Source organism: Solanum lycopersicum, chromosome 12, assembly GCF_036512215.1.
Source record: "Solanum lycopersicum chromosome 12, SLM_r2.1".
NCBI lineage: Eukaryota > Viridiplantae > Streptophyta > Magnoliopsida > Solanales > Solanaceae > Solanum > Solanum lycopersicum.
The window spans coordinates 6,783,311-6,805,799 of record NC_090811.1 but is presented as its reverse complement, the minus strand read 5'-3'; the positions used below and the strand labels follow the sequence as shown (position 1 = coordinate 6,805,799).

General features: G+C 35.1%; 1 protein-coding gene and 1 long non-coding RNA gene across 2 annotated transcripts; one reads left to right on the top strand and one right to left on the bottom strand.

Annotated features, from left to right (window-relative positions):
• Positions 1 to 273: 273 nt before the first annotated feature.
• Positions 274 to 19,852, bottom strand: LOC104644864 (uncharacterized). Its single transcript, XR_738739.3, has 2 exons — positions 18,776 to 19,852; positions 274 to 552 (listed from the first exon to the last, which is right to left on the bottom strand). It is a non-coding gene; the product is annotated as an uncharacterized lncRNA (long non-coding RNA).
• A 1,402-nt stretch (positions 19,853 to 21,254) lies between these two features.
• LOC101247589 (agamous-like MADS-box protein AGL90) lies at positions 21,255 to 21,914 on the top strand. Its single transcript, XM_004252088.3, has one exon. The coding sequence runs from the start codon at positions 21,255 to 21,257 to the stop codon at positions 21,912 to 21,914; it is 660 nt and encodes a 219-aa protein (XP_004252136.1).
• The last annotated feature ends 575 nt before the right edge of the window (positions 21,915 to 22,489 follow it).

Here is a 22,489-nt window from a genome sequence, read left to right as displayed (position 1 = left end):
ATTTTTCGGTTTAATCCAAATAGTGCATACCCTTACTAATCTTGTCACGACTGGAAAACACCCCCTTGTCGTAATCGGCGTCTTCGTATTCGAAGAGGACTTGAAAAGCCCTTAGCACTCGTCATAACATATCATAGGTAAAAAATGTAGAAAAATTTAAAACTTTTACATAGTGAGGTATACATAGACCTCTCACGTATCATATATGGAGTTTACATAGACTCTTCGCTTATGGAAGCTTACATAGCCTCCTCGTTTAGGCAAGATAACCAATACATAGGAAATAGTCTTATAGTATTGTCTCACATTAAACCATCTAAAGAGTATTACAAAGTTGAGCATAACCCCATACACAAGTACAACTTGCCATTATAGGCTTACAACGATACTCTCAAATGATAAAGGAAAGAATAATAGTATTTTGACACAATCAACATCATAGCTAGAGTAAAATAATGGCAACATCCTCGAACTTGAAGACCTACCAATAACTTGAGGGAAAGGTCCAAGTATTCTTGCAAATTGGTCTAGAGGCTCTTCAATGACCGAAATCTACAATGTTGGGAAAAAGGAAGAAATATGGGTTAGTATAAACCACATGTACTAAGCATGGTTCCTATGCATAAAATCATAAATGCATGATAAAAGACACAATTTAGTCAAAAATCATGCTTAGTGTCAAATAACTCAACATGCACTTATATGGAACATCATAAGTCAACCCAACATATAGGCAACTCAAGCAATTCTAGTGCATTGCCAAGAATGAAACCCTCTAACCCTATCCAAAGTTAAGTATTACATTGACCCACCTACTTCATGCATACATCATTACTTAGTATTTCATCATAACATGCTTAGTTCATAATATCATATATGGCTTGACACACATAGCATATAATCAAATTAATCATACAAGAACACTACTATGATCATCCCGTCGGATCCCACATATGCAATGTATAAGAGAAGTCACGTACCCTCCCTCACACTATGTGGTAACCTTTAAGAAAACCCTAATAATAGTTAACATACTTAACTTGTTCATTTACTTTTACTTTAGGGAAAATAAGTACCATAACCGACATTAGACCACGTGAGCTACATGAAATCCGGTGTTCTCCTCCCACACCGAAAAGAGAGGGTTAACACTTGCCTAAGGTGTAACCAATCATACATAGCTATCTAAGTGGATGCACTAAGCTATAGTGATATGTAGGCACATAATTAAGGGTCAAGGATATGACTACTAGAAACCTTGACTTGCTAGACGTGGAGGTTTCCATCTCATGAGACAACACATATATTGGGAGACCTCTATCTCATTTACATTCCCTTTCGGTGCTAAACCTTTATTCCCTTTAGTAACCATCTTAGTTCATTATACAAGTTCACATTAGTCTCTTCTAGACTCTTATATAAACCCTTTAACATAATGGCTCATAAGTCATCACGAGTATGAACAATCCTTTCACATTGGAAACCACTAATCAAATGAGTAAACCTATCACTTAACACTTTATTATAATCATGCGAAACTACTTTCAATTATATAATAATCATATCATAACATGAACACATACTTCATGGATAATTCAATTGTATAGTTTAAGGATGAGGCATAATTGTCATCAATATCACAACTACACATTAGATAGAAGAGTATTAGTATCTAAAAAACTCATATATGTAAGACGCTCAATCAATCGGGTGTTATCCCACCCTTCTTCCTTGATCTACACATTCACGCCCTTTAGAGTTAAGGTTCATAATTGGATTCAAGAAGAATCAGTCTTCATACCTTCTTGCCCTTTCATTGACTTCACACTTCAATTACCAAAGAATACACAACCAACACATAAAAAAAAGTAAAATCAAGAAGGAATACATATCAATTAGCATTCTACATAATCATATACTCATCATCTTCCATAATTAACATAGAAATTAAAGACATAATGGTTTTAGGAAAGAACAAGGTTTAAGGGGAAATCGCTAGTGTTTACCAACAATTGACCATCAATACTTAGTTAAACAATGATAAAATAACATAAATCATCATAATTGAATGAACATTTCGTTTTGAAAGAAGATCCCATGTCTAGATTGAAAACCTAGTCTTGGAAGGTTTGGAAACCATAGTTGAAGGAGCCTCTTGGGGAAAGGATCCCAAGAGTGAAAGAAACCATACATTAGTGATGATCTTGCCACAAATGTAAGATGAAATCCTTGGTGAATTCGTCCTAATCTTGTAGTTTTAGTGTTCTTCAATGGAGGTTGAAGTTTGGGGAGAGAGAAAGTAGAGAGAAGTTAGAGCTAAGTGGGTTTGAGGAAATAATGGGGTGTCAGGTTAGTTAATGAGTTGGAAATCTTTTTGTTGTCCTTAAAATAACTTAATTAACAATACCTAATCCCCTAATTAATTACTTAAAGAACTAACTAATTACCCCAACTTAAATAGAATCTTAGCAGTTCAATAAGGTTCCAATGACGGAACCCCGTCGACGCCTCATAGACGTACCACAGACCGTCCTGCTGGTCCGTGGTTTTGGTCAAAGATTGTGGTTTTATCCCCCTTTTTGAAATAAATGTCTTGGTCAAAGACCACCATCGACGGGTTGTTGACCCATCAACGGCTCGTTGATTGGCTCGTCGTTTGGCTACTGTCAATTTGACATTTTTGGGTCTAAATGTAGGGTTCTCTCCAAGGACCCTTAGGGTGGTTCTTGGGGAGTCGTACTCGTACTTTTTGATCCTAAAATCACTCTGATACATGTTTAATAACCTTTTATCAAATTCCATTAAATTCCGACTCTTGAAACCTCACGAAACATGTCAAGGTACACTAGCCTTAATTTTTCTAGTCTCCGGACGTCATGGTCATTTCTTAACGTTTTGACTCTAACACTTCCTAATTAGATTCATTACATTATTTTAGGCCTAGAAACCGTGTTTCATGTCTTGGTTCATCATGCGAGGCTTTAGTTAGTTCATGGAACTTTTGGAGTGTTAGAAATCTCAAACCACCGAAGTTTTTAAAACATAAAAGCCAATATATTTTGGGAGTAGTATTGAGCATTAATATGGGAGAGAGTTTGGATAACTCACATCCCCCATAAACTATGTAGACATCATGGGTAGAAAAGAGTCATACTTTTTAGATGAACCATTTTCGTAGTAAAATAGTGGATCCATTAGGCAGTTCAGGTCTTATACCTTTGATCGAGTATAGGATACGCTGGCAGTGTGAGGTAGATCACTATATCATCACTATAGCTCTTATTTGATAGTTGTTTGTTAAAGAAACTCCCTTAGCAGTTATTTTATTTTTATATACATTGTTTCATTGTATTTTACATACATCTTAGAGTTTCTTATATCTTTGCATAAACAAAGCGTTTATATAGTGTTTTTAAACATATCTTTTATTTATGTTGCACTTTTTTAAACCTGATTTATAATGAAATAAGTTTAGTAAGTATTCATGAGTTTAGATGAGTCAAGGTAAGTGTTTCTTTGATAATATCTTTCTAGTTTATGTTGTATTAACATTCAAACTTGCATACTCATACATTCAATGTACTGATGCCAGCTGGCCTACATCGTATTATGATGCAAACGCAGGTAATTAGGATAGCAATCCAGCGTACCGTTGATCCAATGAGCAGTTCACAGTCTGTTGGTGAGCCATTTTTATTGCTTTCAGTATTAGTTTAGTTCATTAGGATGTTGTGGGGTCTGTCCCAACATCCATCTCAGTTATAGAGGCTTCATAAATATTCATTCAGATGTTAGTTCATTCATCATCATTTTGTTATTGACTTATGTTCAAATTTGAGTTGCCATTTTGGCTAAGTTAAACATTTATTTTTAAAATATTTTTGTTTCAATTCCAGATAATGGAGTTATTTAGCATTTCAATTTTATTTGTAATGATTTAAGTATTTCTCTAAGTAAGTAAGCCAATTCAAGGATTCACTTGGGGCCAACAATTGTTCTCGAGTGTCGGTCCCGCCCAGGTGTAGGCTCAAGGCGTGACAACTTATTTCAACACCACCATTAGACCACTACTTCTACTTGTTCTCCTCGCCCTTACCCTTCTCTTTCTTCTCCTCATTCTTCTTATTTATGTTCACCTTCTTCTTTGGCTCCTTCTCCTCCTTCTGCTTCTTCTCCTTACAATTCTGCTTCTCTTTCTCCTTCTAATATTTCTACTTCTCCTCCTCCTTTTTTTTCTGCTACTCCTTCTCCTCCTCCTCCTCCTTCTCCTCTTTCTTCTTTGTCCCGACCACCTAATGCACACATGACCATAGAAAATCATAATGAATAAACATTACTAAATATGAAGAAAATAAAACAACTCATTACACCAGCTAACTAAGTATACGTGTTATTGTACTTATACTACTTGTGTTTTATTTTTTATGCATTGCCTAGGCCTATCAAACCGCATGGATTTCATTTATCTGAGGTTATGTATATAAGAGTTAGGGTGCATTTGGAGAAAATCTATCTTCTTCTATCTTTTTTACCTAAATTTTGGGTCTATTTCTTACCTTCACACTTCTATTATATCTATGAAAACTTTGAGTTTTTAGACTCGATTTTTCTAATATTATTATTTCTTTATGATTGTTTGATGTTAATTTCGGCGGAGGGTTGGCTTACCTACCAATGGGATAGTGCAAGTGCCATCATGCCTTAGATTTTGAGTCATCATACTTCTTATTTGTGAAAAAGGAATCATTCTTCTTTAGTAATTCTCATCCCATATCTATAAACTTACTTCAATCGGCATATTATTGTCAAATTTTAACAAAAAATATATATTTAATTAGAAGTACTCATATATTTTCCTAGCCATGCTTGACAAAACTTAACATAAACTTTTTTACCTATCTAAATATTTAAATATGATGCAATTTTTTTCCCTAAGGATATGCTAACATCTTTTGTAATAAAGAATATTTTCTGGAACATTTTCTACCAAATATGCCCATGTAAAAAGTAAATCATTGTGTTTTCTACTTCCAAAAATAATCATGGAATATGACCTATCAATTTCAGTTTGAAAATCAATAATTTTCATCTTTTTAAGGAAAAAGAAATAATTACCTTAAAATCAGATCGCACTAACCAAATTAATAAAAAACTAGAGTAAAATTCTTTTTGGATTAAAAAAAGTAAGATGACAAATTGTTTAGTAAAATAAGCAAAAGATAGTTTGTGAAAGGAAAATAAATAATCTGCATAGGCATAAAAATAAATAAAATAAGTAGAAAGAGAAGATTTTGATTTTAAACCAAAAATAATATCTCTAAAGGGGAATTGATCCGTAGCATGCGAGACCAAGAAGCAACCTTGAACACCCATTATACCCATCACATCAACTAAACTATTTATTTCATGGGCGTTCACCTTTTATTTTATATAATTCTTTTTAATTTTTACATAAATATATATAGTTCGATATGAAAATAATGGGTGCTCAAGCACCCAAAAACTACCATGTGGGTCTGCCCCTGGGGGTATCGAGTTGTCATGTGACCCACTATTTGACTCCTTCAAAGTGAAATGTGCCAAGCATTATTTTGTGACAAATACACACATGCTAGAGGAAATATGGTCCAAATTTACTAATCTGGGAGAACTATATTAACACCTGAAATAGTCTTAACATGGCACCTCTGCATATGAAAATTTTGTGACCAACGTACTGTCCTACGTGTATTATGTCTTGTAGGATACATGTGTTTACTTGTTCAATGTTATAAAAGTATCAGTGTCTACTTATACACACTTGAAGTTAGAGGACATAGTTTTCCTCTTAAACCAAGTTAAGGGTCATGTTTATACATTATACCTTACGGTAAATATGCACATGACTTGGAGGAAGAGGAACCCATAGCAACTCAATTGGAAACAAGAAAGTATGGTAAGGAGATTCTTAGATATCAAAGAAGCTTACACAAAATATCAAGAGAGTATGCAAATAACATTATGATGCAAGAGGAGGTAAACAACTCAAAGCCTTAAACCGAGAAAGTGTTAGGTAGTGGAGCCTGATTAAATTTAGGTTTTCCTATTTATTCTCTATTTTAGGCTTTCATATTTATTCTCTATTTTAGGCTTTCCTATTCATTCTCTATTTATTCTCTGTAACCAAAAATACTCTGAATTATTAATATAAATATACCTCACCATCATGGAAGTTTACTCACGGGGTGTTACCACGAAATATTGGGTTTTCTCTTTCTCTCTCTAGATCTCTCATTTCTTTCTCTTGAAAGTTCTTGTGTTCTTCATTCATCTTGTGTGTGTGCGTAAATTCGATCCTAACAGAAAGCTTCTACCAAGATATACATATTCCTCACCTGAAATCATATTTGTATCATATGCTCTTAAAACAAGAACTTGACCATGTATAGAACAAGATGCAGTAAAATAAAGAAACTTGATCCCTTATTAATTAAAGTAATGTCAGCTTGAACATGTGGAATGTGCTCAACCTTCCCCTTGAATGGAGAAAGAGATCCAATAATAAGAAAAACCAAGAAGAGAGAGTTTTGAGTGCATATAAAGGTAGAAACTTATTTCTAGAAAAATATGATAACAAGAACAACTATTAAGAAACCGCATAGAAAATGTTTTAAACGAATTGTAGAGCTATGAAACTTGTTTATAAGAAAATGACCCGGATAAAGAAAGAGAGTTGTAAAAAAAATAACCACAACCTAAATAGTCCTTTTTGGGCTGAATGTCTATTTGCGGATGAAATGTAATGCTAAGATCAATCAGGTATCCAATTCACTCTGAATCGACCTCTAAAAATATGATGTGAATTAAGTACCACTATCTGTAATGACAGACATCACCTCTTGCAAATTGTTACAATTTCCTGATGGCAACCTCCTAACCTCTCAAAGAAGTATAAAGTCTAAACTGGTCAAAAGTGAAAAGAGCCAATCAACCTATCAAAAATGACCGTGTTGAATGCCTTGAATCGGACCCGCTACAAACAGAAAGGACGGGGGTCTCGCTGCCCGGTCAGCGAGTCGGGGGGTCCAGGGGGGCGACGCGCCCCCTGGCCTGGGGGTCCAGGGGGGCGACGCGCCCCCTGGCCTGGGGGTCCGGGGGGCGGAGACGCCCCCGCCCGACGGTATACAATGTTGTTGTATTGGACCCTTAATTTTCTGTCAATTCTGTATGTTGGGCCCAAGCCTGTTAGGGAGTAGCTTAGCACTATATATGTATAGACGCTATGACAAACCCTATTTTGTAATTCTGTTTTTGTCTCTCCATAATAAAACTGCTCCCCCTCTTCCCGTGGACGTAGCCAATTTATTGGTGAACCACGTAAATCTGTTGTCTTGTTTTTTGCGTTTATATTTTCTCGTATTATCTCAAATTCCGCACAACAGACCGAAATATCATCAAATGTACGGAGAGTTTATGGTAATCCTACCATAAAATTCATATCGATCCACTCCCACCTTCACTCAATAATGGATAGCCTTTGAGTCAAATGACCTAACCTCAAGTGCTCATACTACACCTACTGATAATTCAAGTACTTAGACATAAATTTTGCAATATCTCACTTAATCCAACACCACCATTAGACTATATCTTCTTCTCTTTCTCCTTCTCCTTCCTCTTACCCTTCTCTTTCTCCTCCACCCCCTCCTACTTCTTCTTATTCATCTTCTCCTTCTCCTTATTGTTTTATTTGGAAAAATTAATTTTTTATAAGTTTTTGACTTTTTTGAAACTTTGTTAGAGTCGCCAACTTAATTTTTAACAAAAATCAAGAAAATTTAGTTTTCAAAAGATTTAAAAAGAAAATTGATTGAAAACCTTTAAAGGGAGTTTGAGAATTCTTGTTTATATTTTAGGAAGGTGTTTAAGACACCTAAAATATCCGTTAATATGGTTTTACGTCAACTAAAATATTTGGCTAAAATGATTCTAACTTAAGATTTTAAGGCTTGTTGAAAAATGAAGAATTAATTTATAGCTAAGTAAGTTTTACTATTTGAAAATTTTATGATTTTAAAACCATTTCGACTTAATTGATTTAGCTCGATTTGTTAAACCAAGGCGACGTTTAGCAGGGATTTCAATTTTTTTAACCCTACACTAACGACAATTACTTATCGAGCAAATAAAATGATAAAGTAAAAGAGGGAAAGAGAGAGCTGGGTCCAAATCTGGTTACTGTCCGCCTGGACCGGTATTTGAACCCATTTATTTTTGGGTCTTAGGCCGCACTGGTTTGTACCTGTCTTAAACTAATCAAATAATAATGCAACATAATAAAGGTTTAAGCTAAAAAATAAGGGAATACAATTATTTAAAATAAAGGAGGCTTCTTGGCTCTTCTTTTTCAACTCTCTTCCGCTCAAATTCATTCAACTCCGAGATTTGCTCTTCGAATTTAAGGTTGGGTGACTCGATGATAACTATGAGTCCTTATGGCTCTCTCAAATTTTGGAAAAAGGGGAGTTCTTTAACGAACTTGAGCGGATTTTTAATGCACAAATAAAAAAAAAGAAACATGAGTAAATAATCCATACAAATCCTAATGGAAATTAAAAAAAAAAAACCTTCTGACAATAGAAACATGACTAAGTGCATGTTGATAAATAAAATCAATCAAATAAAAGTGCATCAACCAAAATTGGACGGTAAACTATATTAAATCAAATCAAGTTTGATAGAATCTGAGTAATTCTACAAGTAATATAAATTTGGTGTTTTGATAATAGATAAGAAATGCAAATAATAAGTCATAGCATAACGCAGCCACAAGCAGTAAATTGACGCAACCACATGTTGGATCAACTGTCACGTAACAAATTGAAGCAGCAGATTGACACAACCGCCAAAATTAATGCTAAAGATACAAGTTGATAAAAATAAGAAAACCTTAATTGCTAAAGATACAAGTTGATACAAATAAGGAAACCTTAATATATTAAGGAAGAAAGTTGTATATAAAAAGAATTGTACAATATAAGGTAAAATCAGTAATCCCTGTTTAAATACAATTACAATTTCCTTACCTTATTTGATAAGGATTCAATGTAGAAGAAAATTCTATAAGAAGAGGACAAACGCAGATGAGAAGATCACGACTTCACATAGAGAGAAAAGTGAGAATTATTCATCAAGTAGAAGTCCTCAAGGTCGATAGGTTTGCTAAGTTCAAGAAGTTCTTGAGTTAGAAAGTCTTGAACGTGTAAAACTATTTTCTTGTTTCATTCTTGAGTGTTAGTTACGATTCTTTGTACAAGAAGTGGGTTTGGCTTCTTGTAGAGTTGAGTTTTGGTGACGTTTGTAACAAAAGGTGGGTTTGAACTTTTGGAGAGTAGAAGTAGTCGGTTATAGTTAATTGAGAGTTTTTGTAGTGGTGAGTTTTTGATTATTAAGTTGTAATCATAAAATCATCTAGTTGAATTAATAAAACGAGGTTATTCCTTCCTTGATTGAGGAAGGTTTTAATTTAACAAGTGTTTGTGTTCTGACTTAAAACCAACTTACAAGAACTTGGTTCTTGTTCTAGGGGATAGGTTTCTTCAATTGGTATCAGAGCAAGTCTTTTCGATAAAAGATTCACACCTTGAAAAGACTCAATGGCACTACCACCCACCACACAAGAGGGAGCTTCACAAACACGACCACCACTATTTAATGGCAAATACTATGGATGGTGGAAAAATCGTATAATGGATCATCTTATTGGCGAAAACCCTGATCTATGGGGTGTAATTCTAGATGAACCAACTATACCTATGAAAACTGCAAATGATGGAATCACCAAAATCCCAAAGGAAAGAAAAGAATGGAATGCTAAAGACAAGCTCGCAATCCAAAACAATGCCAAAGCCAAGAAAATTCTAATATGTGGTATAGGACCATACGAATACAATCGAATCTCGTCTTGTGAAGATGCCAAAGCCATATGGGAAACACTACAAACCGCTCATGAAGGAACAACGCAAGTCAAGAGTCCAAAATTGATAACTTGAACAAACAATATGAACTATTCAGGATGGCAGAAGGGGAGACCATACAAGACATGCATACCAGGTTCACTTCAATCATCAATGAGATGTACTCCTTGGGAGAGATAGTTCCTAACGGAAAGGCAGTAAGGAAACTCTTGAGTGTCCTTCCTGAAACTTGGGAAAGCAAAGTCGAGGCTATCACTGAAGCCCGCGACCTAGATACACTGGCCATGGATGAGTTAATTGGTAATCTCATCACATATGAACTCAAGAAAAATCAAGAAAAGGAAATTGAAGGAAAAGGAAGGAAAGGAACCTGGTTCTAAAGGCTACTGCATCAGATGATTTTGAGGATGAAAATATTACCCTTAGAACCAAAAAGTTCACCAGAATGCTAAAAAGTGGACATGCATTTCAAAAGAAAACTCCTCAAAAATCAAATGAAAATACTAAAGACCAAATTTGTCATAAGTGTGGAAGTTCGGATCACTTCATCAAATTCAGTCCACTTTGGGCCTTAGAGCAGAAAAAGACAAACTCTGAGAAGGGCAAAGACATCAAGAAAGATAAGTTTGTTCCCTCAAATAGAAGAATAACAACTCAAGAGGAAGATATTTCAATGAAAAGGGCCTTTGCAGCATTGGGGGAATTCATCTGATGAAGAATCTGAGGATGATGAGACAGAAAACAAATCCCTTCTTGCACTAGGACAAGAAGATGATTATGACATTCTTGCTCTAGTAGTAGTGGAAACAAAGGGAACCTACACATAACAAGAAACCATATTAGCACTCATGGCTGGATCAGATTAGAGGACAAAGAAGAAGAAGATATGAATGAAAAGGTTAGTCTTCATCACATACAAGACAATCTAAACTCATACTAAAAAAGGGAGCTAGAATCCTTACTCTACACTTTCGTTGATGCATATAAAACCATAGATTCAAAAAGGGAATTGATAATGGAAGACTATGCATCACTAAGAGAAGAAAACAAGAATCTTGAAAAACAAAATCTTCATCTATTATCCAAGAATACTGAGCTAAGTAAAAACCTAGACTTTGTAAGTAAAAGGAATGAAGAACTAACCAAAGAGCTTCTTGTGACTAAAACTGAAGCTGAAAATGGAATGAGATGGACCAGGTCCTCCATATTACTTGACAACATTCACAAGAATCGTACTTCTGAGACACATGGGATAGGTTTTAATAGAACTAGCTCTCAAGTAAAAAACCCAACATAGATTGTCTATGCATGCGCTGTGGGCTGGTAGGGCATAAAAGTTATGATTGTCAAAGAAAATAAATTGGTCATAACAAAAACTTGAAATCTCTGAGAAAACCTCATCATGAGAAAACCAATGAACAAAAACAAATCCCTACAGTCAAATCTCTTCCCAGATGGGCCAGAAAAAAATCTTATTCATCCATTCTTTAAGCATAAATCAAAGTGGATCTGGGTACCAAAATCTAACCCCCGAAATTAAACTACAGGGATCAGTGAGAAGGAAGCAACAACAAAGGTACTTGGATAGTACATGTTCCACACACATGACTGGAGATTAAAGGAGCTTCCTCTCACTCAAAAACATCAAAGGAGGAAACGTTACCTTTGGTAATAGAAAAAGTGGGGAAATTCAGGGAATTGGAAAGGTTGGGTCCATAGATACTCATGCAATTGAGAACGTACACTATGTGAATAGCCTACAACATAATCTATTGAGCGTATCTCAAATATGCGATAAAGGAAACAAGTTCTCTTTACAGAAAAAAAATGCAGAGTAACAAACTCAGTGACTGGGAACCTGGTTCTACTAGGTAAGAGACACAAGAATGTGTACAAAGCCAAGATTGTTGACTGTAAGGAAGATACTCTTAAATGTCTAAGTGCAGTTTTTGATTGCTCCATGCTCTGGCACAAAAGAATGGGACACATTAGCATGACAACAATAAATAAACTCATATCTAAAGACCTGGTTAGGGGACTGCCAACCAAAAGTTTCAGGGACAACCAAGTATGTGGAACCTGCATTCAAGGAAAACAGGTTATATCATCCTTCAAACCAAAGTTAACAGTTAGTACTACCAAGCCACTAGAACTGCTCCACATGGATTTGTGTGGACCAATGCGTATACAAAGCTGAGGTGGGAAAAGATACGTGTTTGTAATAGTTGATGATTATTCAAGATTCACTTGGACATTGTTTCTTGCAACAAAAGATGAAACATTCACTATGTTTGAAATCTTTGCAAAGCTGGTTCAGAAAAAATTCAACAAAGAAATAATTAGCATTAGATCTGATCATGGGCTGGAGTTTGAGAACTCACAATTCCTATAATTTTGTACTACAAATGGGATTGAGCATAACTTTTCAGCACCTAGAACACCACAACAAAATGGTGTAGTCAAGAGGAAAAATAGAACACTGGAAGATATTGCAAAAACAATGTTAATCTTAAGCAAACTTCCAAAATCCTATTGGGCTGAAGCAGTAAACACATGATGCTATGTAATAAAATGGTGTATGATCAGATTAGTGTTAAACAAAACACCATATGAGCTGCTAAAAGGAAGAAAACCAAATTTAGCACATCTTAGGGCCTTTGGGTTTGTATGCTTTATACACAACAATGACAAAGACAATTTGGGAAAATTTGATGCCAAGAGTGATGAAGGAATTTTTCTGGGCTATTCGTCACAAAGCAAAGCCTACAAGGTACTGAATAAAAAAACAAACCGTGTAGAAGAAAGTGTTCATGTTGTCTTTAATGAAAATAACAGTGAAGTTGAAGGAAATTCAGAGGATGAACAGAATGAGAGAACCTGCTCCAAGCCATCATAACCAAAAATATGGGAAGAAGAATCCATACCCTCTCATAAAACATCTGAAATAGAAGATAAGTCTACTAATGAAACTGGTTCTTCTGCATCTCAAGAGCCAGTAAACATCCAAACTCACAGCTGGAAACGTCAAAGCTCTCATCCTTTACAAAACATTCTTACTCCACTTAACTCAGGCATCTCTACAAGATCCAAATTACGTAGCATGTGTGCATTCTCTGCCTATGTATCCCTGATTGAGCCAAAAAATATAAAGAAAGCACTATTAGACTCTGATTGAATTAGTGCTATGCAAGAAGAACTTAATCAGTTTGAAAGGAACAGAGTATGGAACCTGGTTCCAAAACCTCAAAACAAAACGGTAATATGAACAAGGTGGGTGTTTAGAAATAAGCTCGATGACAAGGTCAAATAGTACGCAACAAAGCTAGGCTGGTTGTATAGGGATATAACCAAGAATAAGGGATAGACTACGATGAAACTTTTGCACCCGTAGCGAGAATTGAGGCAATCAGAATATTGATTGCATATGCTGCTTACATGGAATTTAAACTCTATCAAATGGATGTCAAAAGTGTCTTCTTAAACGGTTATCTGCAAGAAGAGGTGTATGTGAAACAATCCCCAGGTTTTGAGAATACCAAGTATCCTGATCATGTATACAAACTAGACAAAACACTCTATGGGCTAAAGAAAGCACCTAGAGCATGGTATGATCGATTGTCCACCTTTGTTATCACACATGGATACACAAGAGGAAAAATTGATAATACATTGTTTCCTCAAAAATAAGGTGAAGATCTGTTCATAGTCCAAGTATATGTAGATGATATCATATTTAAAGGAACTAATGACTCACTTGGAGTAGAATTTGCTCAACTAATGAATAGTGAATTTGAGATGAGTATGATGGGAGACCTAAACTTCTTTTTAGGACTCCAAATTAAACAAACTCCAGTTGGAACATCAATTCATCAACAAAAATACATCAAGGAATTACTGAATAAATATGAAATGAATGAAGCTAAGTCAAATGACACACCCATTGGGACAACAACAAAGCTTGATAAAGATGAACCAGGTTCACCAGTAAATGACACTAGATATAGAGGTATGATTGGATCACTCATATACCTTACTGCCAGTAGACCTGATATAGTGTTGAGTGTTGGTCTATGTGCACGTTTTCAATCATGTCCCAAGGAATCACATCTAAAAGTTGTCAAAAGAATCTTGAGATATCTAAAAGGCACAATAAACCTGGTTCTTTGGTATCCAACTGGTGACTCATTTGATCTAAAGGGATTTGCTGATGCAGACTATGCAGGACATATGGTAGATAGAAAAAGTACCTCTGGAATGGCACACTTCTTAGGACCATGTCTAATATCTTGGGCAACTAGAAAACAAAATTCGGTTGCTTTATCCACTGCTGAGGCTGAATATGTAGCAGCTGCTTCTTGTTGTGCCTAACTTCTTTGGATAAAACAGCAGCTTAAAGATTTTGGTATAAAAACATGTTGTATTCCCATTCTTTGTGATAATACAAGTGCTATGAACATGGCGAAAAATCCAGTTCAACACAAACGTACCAAACACATAGAGGTTAGACATCACTTCCTTCGTGATAATGTTGAAACGGAAACATAGTCATGATATTCTGCAAAACTGAGGATCAAGTTGCTGATATTTTCATCAAAGCACTAGGAAGAAAATCATTTCAGAAAAATCGACTTGCGTTAGGGCTCATCTTTTTAGACTGATTTCTGCCTAACCAAGTTCTCATGATAAAAGAACCAGGTCCAATCTAGTTAGTTCTACAACTGCTTTACATTAAGCAAGGAAAATCAGTAATAAAAAAAGGGGGAAATTATTTCTCTTTCTCTCTCCTATATCACTTCTCTGAAAAGCAGGTACAACCGTCAAAGCACACGTCTCTTCGATGTCAATACCACATGATTACTAAAACCCCTCAAAGATAACACCAAAACCGTTCCCAATAAAGCACTCTCTCTAAACAAGCAACGAACTCTTTCTCATTTTCCATTTTTTCAGAAAAATCCTCAAAAATCACCATGTTTAATCCTCTTGTTGCTTACTCAGATGATGAAAATTCTTCTGACAGTGCATCTTCTCAGGGGGAAGAGAACCCCATTATTGATACAGTACCTACTTAGGGGGAAGAAAACCAACCCACAACCAAACCATCTACATCCTCCCCCAAATCAGATCTGTCTACATCTCCACCACCACCAGTTACAGAAACATCTCCATCACCAGTTGCAGAGTCACCACCACCACCTGTCATAGAATCACCATCACCACCAGTCAAAGAAACTCCATTACCACCAAACCCAGAAACACCCATAACCACTATCCCATTGAACTCCTCTTCTTCCCCATCTCACAAAACCACTCCTCAAAATCCACCACCATCTCCACATTCTCTAAAAAATGATGACATCCTTCTAAGAACACTTCACCCTAAAAACCCAAGACTGCCAAGAAAACACATTGCAGTCAAACAAGTTCGTCCGCACAGGACAGTAACTCGGGGTGTGAATGTAGTCAAACAAACTGATGGTGCGACATCCAGTGTGAAGCGTCGTCGTTTGGGTAAGTCTCTTGTTCACTCATCTGTTTCTCCAATGGTTCTTAATTCTAAATCTGATGATGTCTTTGAGGGTAAACATTCTGAAACCCCTCAGTCAAAGTCAAAATCTGCAAAAAGAAATGTGGATAAATTTCTCAAAGTTGGAAAGAAAAAATATTTTCAAACCAAAATAGTGCTTAGGGGTAGAAGTTTTCATCCTGACTTTCTGTCAATGGACATAGTCAAGCAGGTTTGTGAGTTACTAAGGTTTCAGGGGTGGGAGGAACTATTTCTTGAACCTAATCTGATTTATGAGCAAGAAGTAGTAGATTTTTATACAAACTTGATAATCTTGGAAGGAGATGTGGTATCTTCTAGTGTGAAGGGAGTTGAAATTGTTTTTGATGCAACTAAGCTTGGGGAAATTTTACATATACCATCAGTGGGTATTAATGAGTATCATTGGGCTTTTGATGAACATTCTAGTCTTCCAGCTAATTTTTCTCAAGGTAGAGTCAATCCTAGGGCCCAGACTGTGTTGAAAGGTATCATGGGATCAATTCATAAGCTTCTCTTTGAGATAGTACATAAGGGAATACTGCTCAGAGGTCACCAACGTCACATTGCTTCCATAAGGGACATGGGACTTATGAATGCCCTTGAATGTAGAGAACGTATTAACTGGCCCACACTGATCATCAAACACTTTGCTAGAATTGTTGATCCTAAACTAGGTTCTCATCAATTAGCATTTGGGAATCTTTTAACTAGAGTGTTTGATGCATTTGAAGTACCATTGGGAGAAGAAAAGGTTTTGACTCGTGCAGATATGTTTACTCAAACCATTCTTTCTGATTGTGGCATTCCCATGGAGTCGGAGCAGGTTGCTAATGCTTCTCCACGAACATCTGGTCCTGTTGCTCAGTTACTTAGGGAACTCAAAGTGGCAGAAGAAAAGTATGCCACTCTTGAATTGGAAAACCAGAAATTACGTGCTGAACTTCATACTTCAAATGCTGAGATCCACAGGTTAAAAGATTCGTTAATGCAACAGCAGCTTGCCAACAATGCAAGGGTTGACAGAGTTCTGGACATGCTTGCTTCTGCCTCCGCCAAGCCTAGTCAATCTTCAACTTGAAAAGCATCTTGTTTGCACCTGGTTCTTTTGATTGCTTAAACTCTGTGTTGATATTACTCTTTAGCCAGAACATTTTATTTTGCTCAACTGGCTGAGCATCAATTGTTGCTGTGGATGTTATCTGGTTTTATATTAGCTGTTATTGGACTCTTTTTGATTTGTCAAAAGGGGGGAAGATATTATATGGTGCATTACACAGGTTTGTCTTCATCAAAAAGGGGGAATATGATAGAATCTGAGTAATTCTACAAGTAATATAAATTTGGTGTTTTGATGATAGACAAGAAATGCAAATAATAAGTCATAGCATAACGCAGCCACAAGCAGTAAATTGACGCAGCCACATGTTGGATCAACTGTCACGTAACAAATTGAAGCAGCAGATTGACATAGCCGCCAAAATTAATGCTAAAGATACAAGTTGATACAAATAAGAAAACCTTAATTGCTAAAGATACAAGTTGATACAAATAAGGAAACCTTAATATATTAAGGAAGAAAATTGTATATAAAAAGGATTGTACAATACAAGGTAAAATCAGTAATCCTTGTTTAAATACAATTACAATTTCCTTACCTTATTTGATAAGGATTCAAGGCAGAAGAAAATTCTATAAGAAGAGGACAAACGCAGATGAGAAGATCACGACTTCACATAGAGAGAAAAGTGAGAATTATTCATCAATTAGAAGTCCTCAAGGTCATAGGTTTGCTAAGTTCAAGAAGTTCTTGAGTTAGAAAGTCTTGAACATGTAAAACTATTTTCTTGTTTCATTCTTGAGTGTTCGTTACGATTCTTTGTACAAGAAGTGGGTTTGGCTTCTTTTAGAGTTGAGTTTTGGTGAGGTTTTGTCACAAAAGGTGGGTTTGACCTTTTGGAGAGTAGAAGTAGTCCATTATAGTTAATCGAGAGTTGTTGTAGTGGTGAGGTTTTTGATTATTGAGTTGTAATCATAAAATCATCTAGTTGAATTAATAAAACGGGGTTTTTCCTTCCTTGATTGAGGAAGGTTTTTAATTTAACAAGTGTTTGTGTTCTGACTTAAAACCAACTTACAAGAATCTGGTTCTTGTTCTATGGGGTAGGTTTCTTCAAAGTTCATGTATATGCATATACGAAAGGGGTAGCCGATCAATTAATGCAAACAACATTTCAACTAAAACAATGGAATTCTACGTGCACGGGCAAATCTCAGAGGCAAACATTTGCTGGAAAAAAAATCAACAAATTTTCATATATTATAACTAATGCAAAACACCAAATAGAATGGGTACATATGCATACGGAGCTTAAGAAAAGTCAGAATTTTGATATCTAATATATAGACTGACCAGAACAACGAGCAAAAAATAAGCAAAAGAAAATGAAACAAGACGGAGAACGAAAATGAAAACCACAAACGGTTAAAAAGAGTCACCAACTCAGACTGAAAGCAACACTTCTCCAAACAAATGGGAAAAGCATGATGGTGAAAACTTAATTTAAACATATCAGGTGAAGCGGTAATTAAAATAACAAACATGCTTAAGAAATAAACCTAACTAGATTATTAGAACATATATGCCACCTTTCGTATATGTCGACCATATCGATGGTTTAAACTCACATGAATAACGATATTACACATAAGAAAGCCGTGTTGAATACAATGCCATGCCACTTAAAACCTTATAAATGAAACACTACAGACTCCCATACTAAATTTGAGAAAAAAAGAGAAAGACGAACAATACTCAAAAGTAAACTGAAATCATCAACTTTAGATGCCAGCCTACAAGCTTGATTCGACCAAATAAAGGAGCCGCTAAGAACATGTGTATACCGATGCCAGATGCCAAAGTATAACATATATAACAGCAGCGCAAAAATAAAGCGATGGTCTCAACTACACAATAAATGCCATAAATGAAGAATAAAAAATCATCGAAAAAGAGGGAATAGACCAATGAACCATTTCAGTTCATACCCAAACGGCACATAGAAATAAAAGACTCGGGATTTCGAATAAATTTACCTTTGATGGTGCAACAAACTGAAACGACAAGTTGAGAGCAGTTCCACAAATGTGAGATTTGAACACAAACGACAATCAAGGTACTTAGGAAGGAGGTCAAACTCAACACCAAAACTAAATTAGGATCGTATCGTTTTTCAACTATCTACTGAGCACTGAATTAGAATTAGAGATTTACCACCACATCATTGCATGCAAGAGGAGCTCGCTCCTTCTCTGTTTCCAACGTTTCTAAGCCTCTTACAAGTTTTCACAAGTCTCTTCAATACACTTTTTTTGTAAAAATAAAAAAAACTCCTCCTCGAAATCATCTCTATTTTACACCTTCTTTCTCAAAAGTTCCACCCAAAAATATTCCTTTAAATTTTTTTTAAAAAAAAAAAATTCTCCCCCTCACAGAAGATCCAAGGAAGTTTATATAAGAACGAAATTAGGATTTGATAAAGGGAAAAGGTGAGGGCAAAATCGAAAAAAAAAACTCAAGACCTAGTTCAAAATTCAAAGCCAACCTTTCACTGTTCAGGAAACAACCATTTTCTTTTGAGAATTTGACTTATTCCCAAAGAGGAAAGGGGTGGACGCTTAGGATTGATCCCACTGTCCTTAGATGCTACGCGACGTTCATTCTCGCGAGCGAAAGGCAAAAATCGCGGAGCAAGGACATTTCCTTTCAGGCGGTTGGCAGGTGCAAGCTGTGCGCCAGAAAAAGGGAAGGAGACATTGGGAGCTTCGCTCTTCACGCGAGGAGGGCATCGTTGATTTGACGCTCTGCTGTTGCGTCACGATTTCGTCTTCTCTGGGTTTCACGCGCGTCGTCGCTGCTTGCCTTGAAACTTGAGTAATGAATAAACATTACTAAATATGAAGAAAATAAAATAACTCATTACACCAGCCAACTAAGTACACGTGTTACTGTACTTATACTACTCTTGTTTTATTTTTGTATATATTGCCTAGCTAGGCCTGTCAAACCCAATCATTCGAAGTTATATTTATAAAAAGTTGTGGTGCATTTGGAGAAAATATATCTTCTCCTATCTTCTTTACCTGTTTTTAATGACTTTGGATAGTCTTATATTTTGAAGTATATGTATTTAGTTTGATGTTCTTGAACTACTATTAACACAAAAATTTGGATTTATTTTTTACCTTCACACTTCTATTATATCTATGAAAGCTTTGAGTTTTTAGACTTGATTTTGCTAATGTTATTATTCTATATGACTGTTTGATATTAATTTTCGTGGAGGGTTGAGTTACCTACCAATGGGATAGTGCAAGTGCCATCATGCATTAGATATAGATAAGACTGGTCAACGGAACGGGACGTACTGGTACCGTTCCGGTTCGTCCCGTTTCGGTTGTCTACGGGACGGGACGGGATAGTCTGAACCTGTAAACGGAACGGGACGGAACCGTGATTTCTTACCGGTGAACCGATACCGGTTCATTCCGGTTCCGTTCCAGTCCAGTCCGGTTCCGATATGATTTATTTACTATATATTAATTTTTTTATATTTTATATAATTTATATTTAATTTAATTTTTTTAAAATTATAAATTTTATTTATTTATTATTTACAAGATACAAGTTATAATACTTATAAATATAACTTATAAAATAAATATTAATGAATATAAGTAATAACTTATAAAGTTTAAACTTCAAAAGATTTAAATTTTGAAATATTAGACTTTACTTGCAAACTTAACAGCAACAAAAAAAATAAGAAAATATCTTTAAAATAAACTAAAGTAAAAATTATAGTATAAATTTAAAAACTATTGATTTATACTTAAAACATAAAAAAAATAATTATATTTTCGTAATTCCAAAAAATATTGTCCTGCTAATTCCGTCCTGTTCCATCCCGGTCCGTTTCGGTTCATTCCGGTTCCATCCCGTTATATAGTGGAACGGGACGGAACCGATGAATTATCCCGGTAATTTCGGTCCAGTTCATCTCGGTACTGGTCAACATACCGGTCAACGGGTTCCGGTACGGTCCGGTACCGGTTCATTCCGGTCCGGTGAACCGGTTCCGGTCCGGTGACCAGTCTTAGATATAGAGTCATCACAGTTCTTATTTGTGAAAAAAGAATCATTCTTCTCTAGTAATTGTCATCTCATATATAAAAACTTACTTCAATTGGTATATTATCGTCAATCTTTAACCAAAAAATTTATAATTAATAAGAAGTACTCATATATTTTTCTACGCCACGCTTGATGTAAACTTATCATAAACTTTTTTATCTATCGAAATATTGAATATGATGCAAAAAATTTTTCTAAGGATATGCTAACGTCTTTTGTAATAAAGCATATTTTCTAAAAAACATTTTCTACCAAATATGCCCATGTAAAATGTTAATTATTGTGTTTTCTACCTCCCAAAAAAATCATGGAATATGACCTGTCAATTTCAATTTTAAAATTAACAAATTTTCATCCTTTTTAGGAAAAAAAAAAATAATTTCCTTAAAATCATATTACAGTAATCAAATTATTTAAAAATTGGAACCTAAACTATGAAAGTTCTTGATTTGACTATATTGACAATTCATGTTTGTCACCTATAAAAGTCACACATCTCTTCAAGTTTTATATATTCTACTCCAGAAGAAAGTACTTTTTTTTTGTTTGAGCATCAAATATGGCTACAAAAAGGTTGAGAGATACTGCGAACTACAATGAAAATGTGAGAAATTCCATCTTAGATAAAAGAGTAACAAGTTTGTTCAAGAAAGCAGAAGAGCTATCTATTGTGTGTGACGTAGAAGTTGCCATAATTATTTTTAGGCCAGGAAAAATCCAACCCATTACTTGGAAATCCCCAAGTCTGGCTCAGGATGTCTTGACGAGGTATTTAAGTTTTATTGAATTCAAAAGGCTGTCAAAGTTGGTCACACATGAAGACTATCTTCAAAAGAAAGTTGATAAGAAAGAAGAACAAATTAGTAAATTAGAGAAAATGAATGAGGCGAAGGAAATGGAAATTCTCTTCAACCAACTAGTGGAGGGAAAAAGTATTGATGAACTTGATGCTAGAGAAATGAAAGGTTTGTTAAAGGTGTTTGCTGCAAAAATGGCTAAACTTGATGAAAGAAAAAAAGAACTTAACCAGGCTCCAAATCCTCCATCCAACAAAGAAAACATTACCTTATCAGCAAGTCCAATGGAAGAATCAATCAATGATCCGTGGTTTATTCAGACTATAGCTACATTAGGGGATGTGAGCGGTGTAGAGTCTGCACAAAAAGAAGGCAAAGGCGTCAATGTTGAAGATGATGGACATTCCAAGGACCTCGATTGAGAATGTAATAATTATAATGTTCCATCATTGTTTCTTTGTGTTCTCTTTTCATAGTGTGTGTCTTAATTTGTTGCATGTTCTTTCATTTCATCTTATTGTACTTTTTATTTCAATCATATATGAATGTTATTCTATTTTGTTGAAAAAATGAACTAACATTGTTCGGTTAATAAGTTATTTTTATCAAAATTTTTGGACTAAGTTGAATCTTTATTTTTAGCCGTACATATTTTATTGCTTAAGTTTACCTATGTTATTTGATACAAAAGATACTTCATGTGTGTTAACATTTAGAATTTTTACCCTATATATTGTATCCTATTTATATCCATCAAAGAAAAGTCTCAAACTTTATACACTTCCCAAAATCACAAATTTTATATATAGTATATAATCACTGCATACCTGATGAATAATCGATATATAATTATTATATCTTAATTTACAATCTATAAATATTTATCATCCCTTAACTATTCTAAAATTTTCCTTTTTTCTTAGCTTTTCGAATAAATAAATAAATTAGATTTCAGATTTTTGTGGAAAAGGAATTGTGATTGGAAAAAGATAAGAAT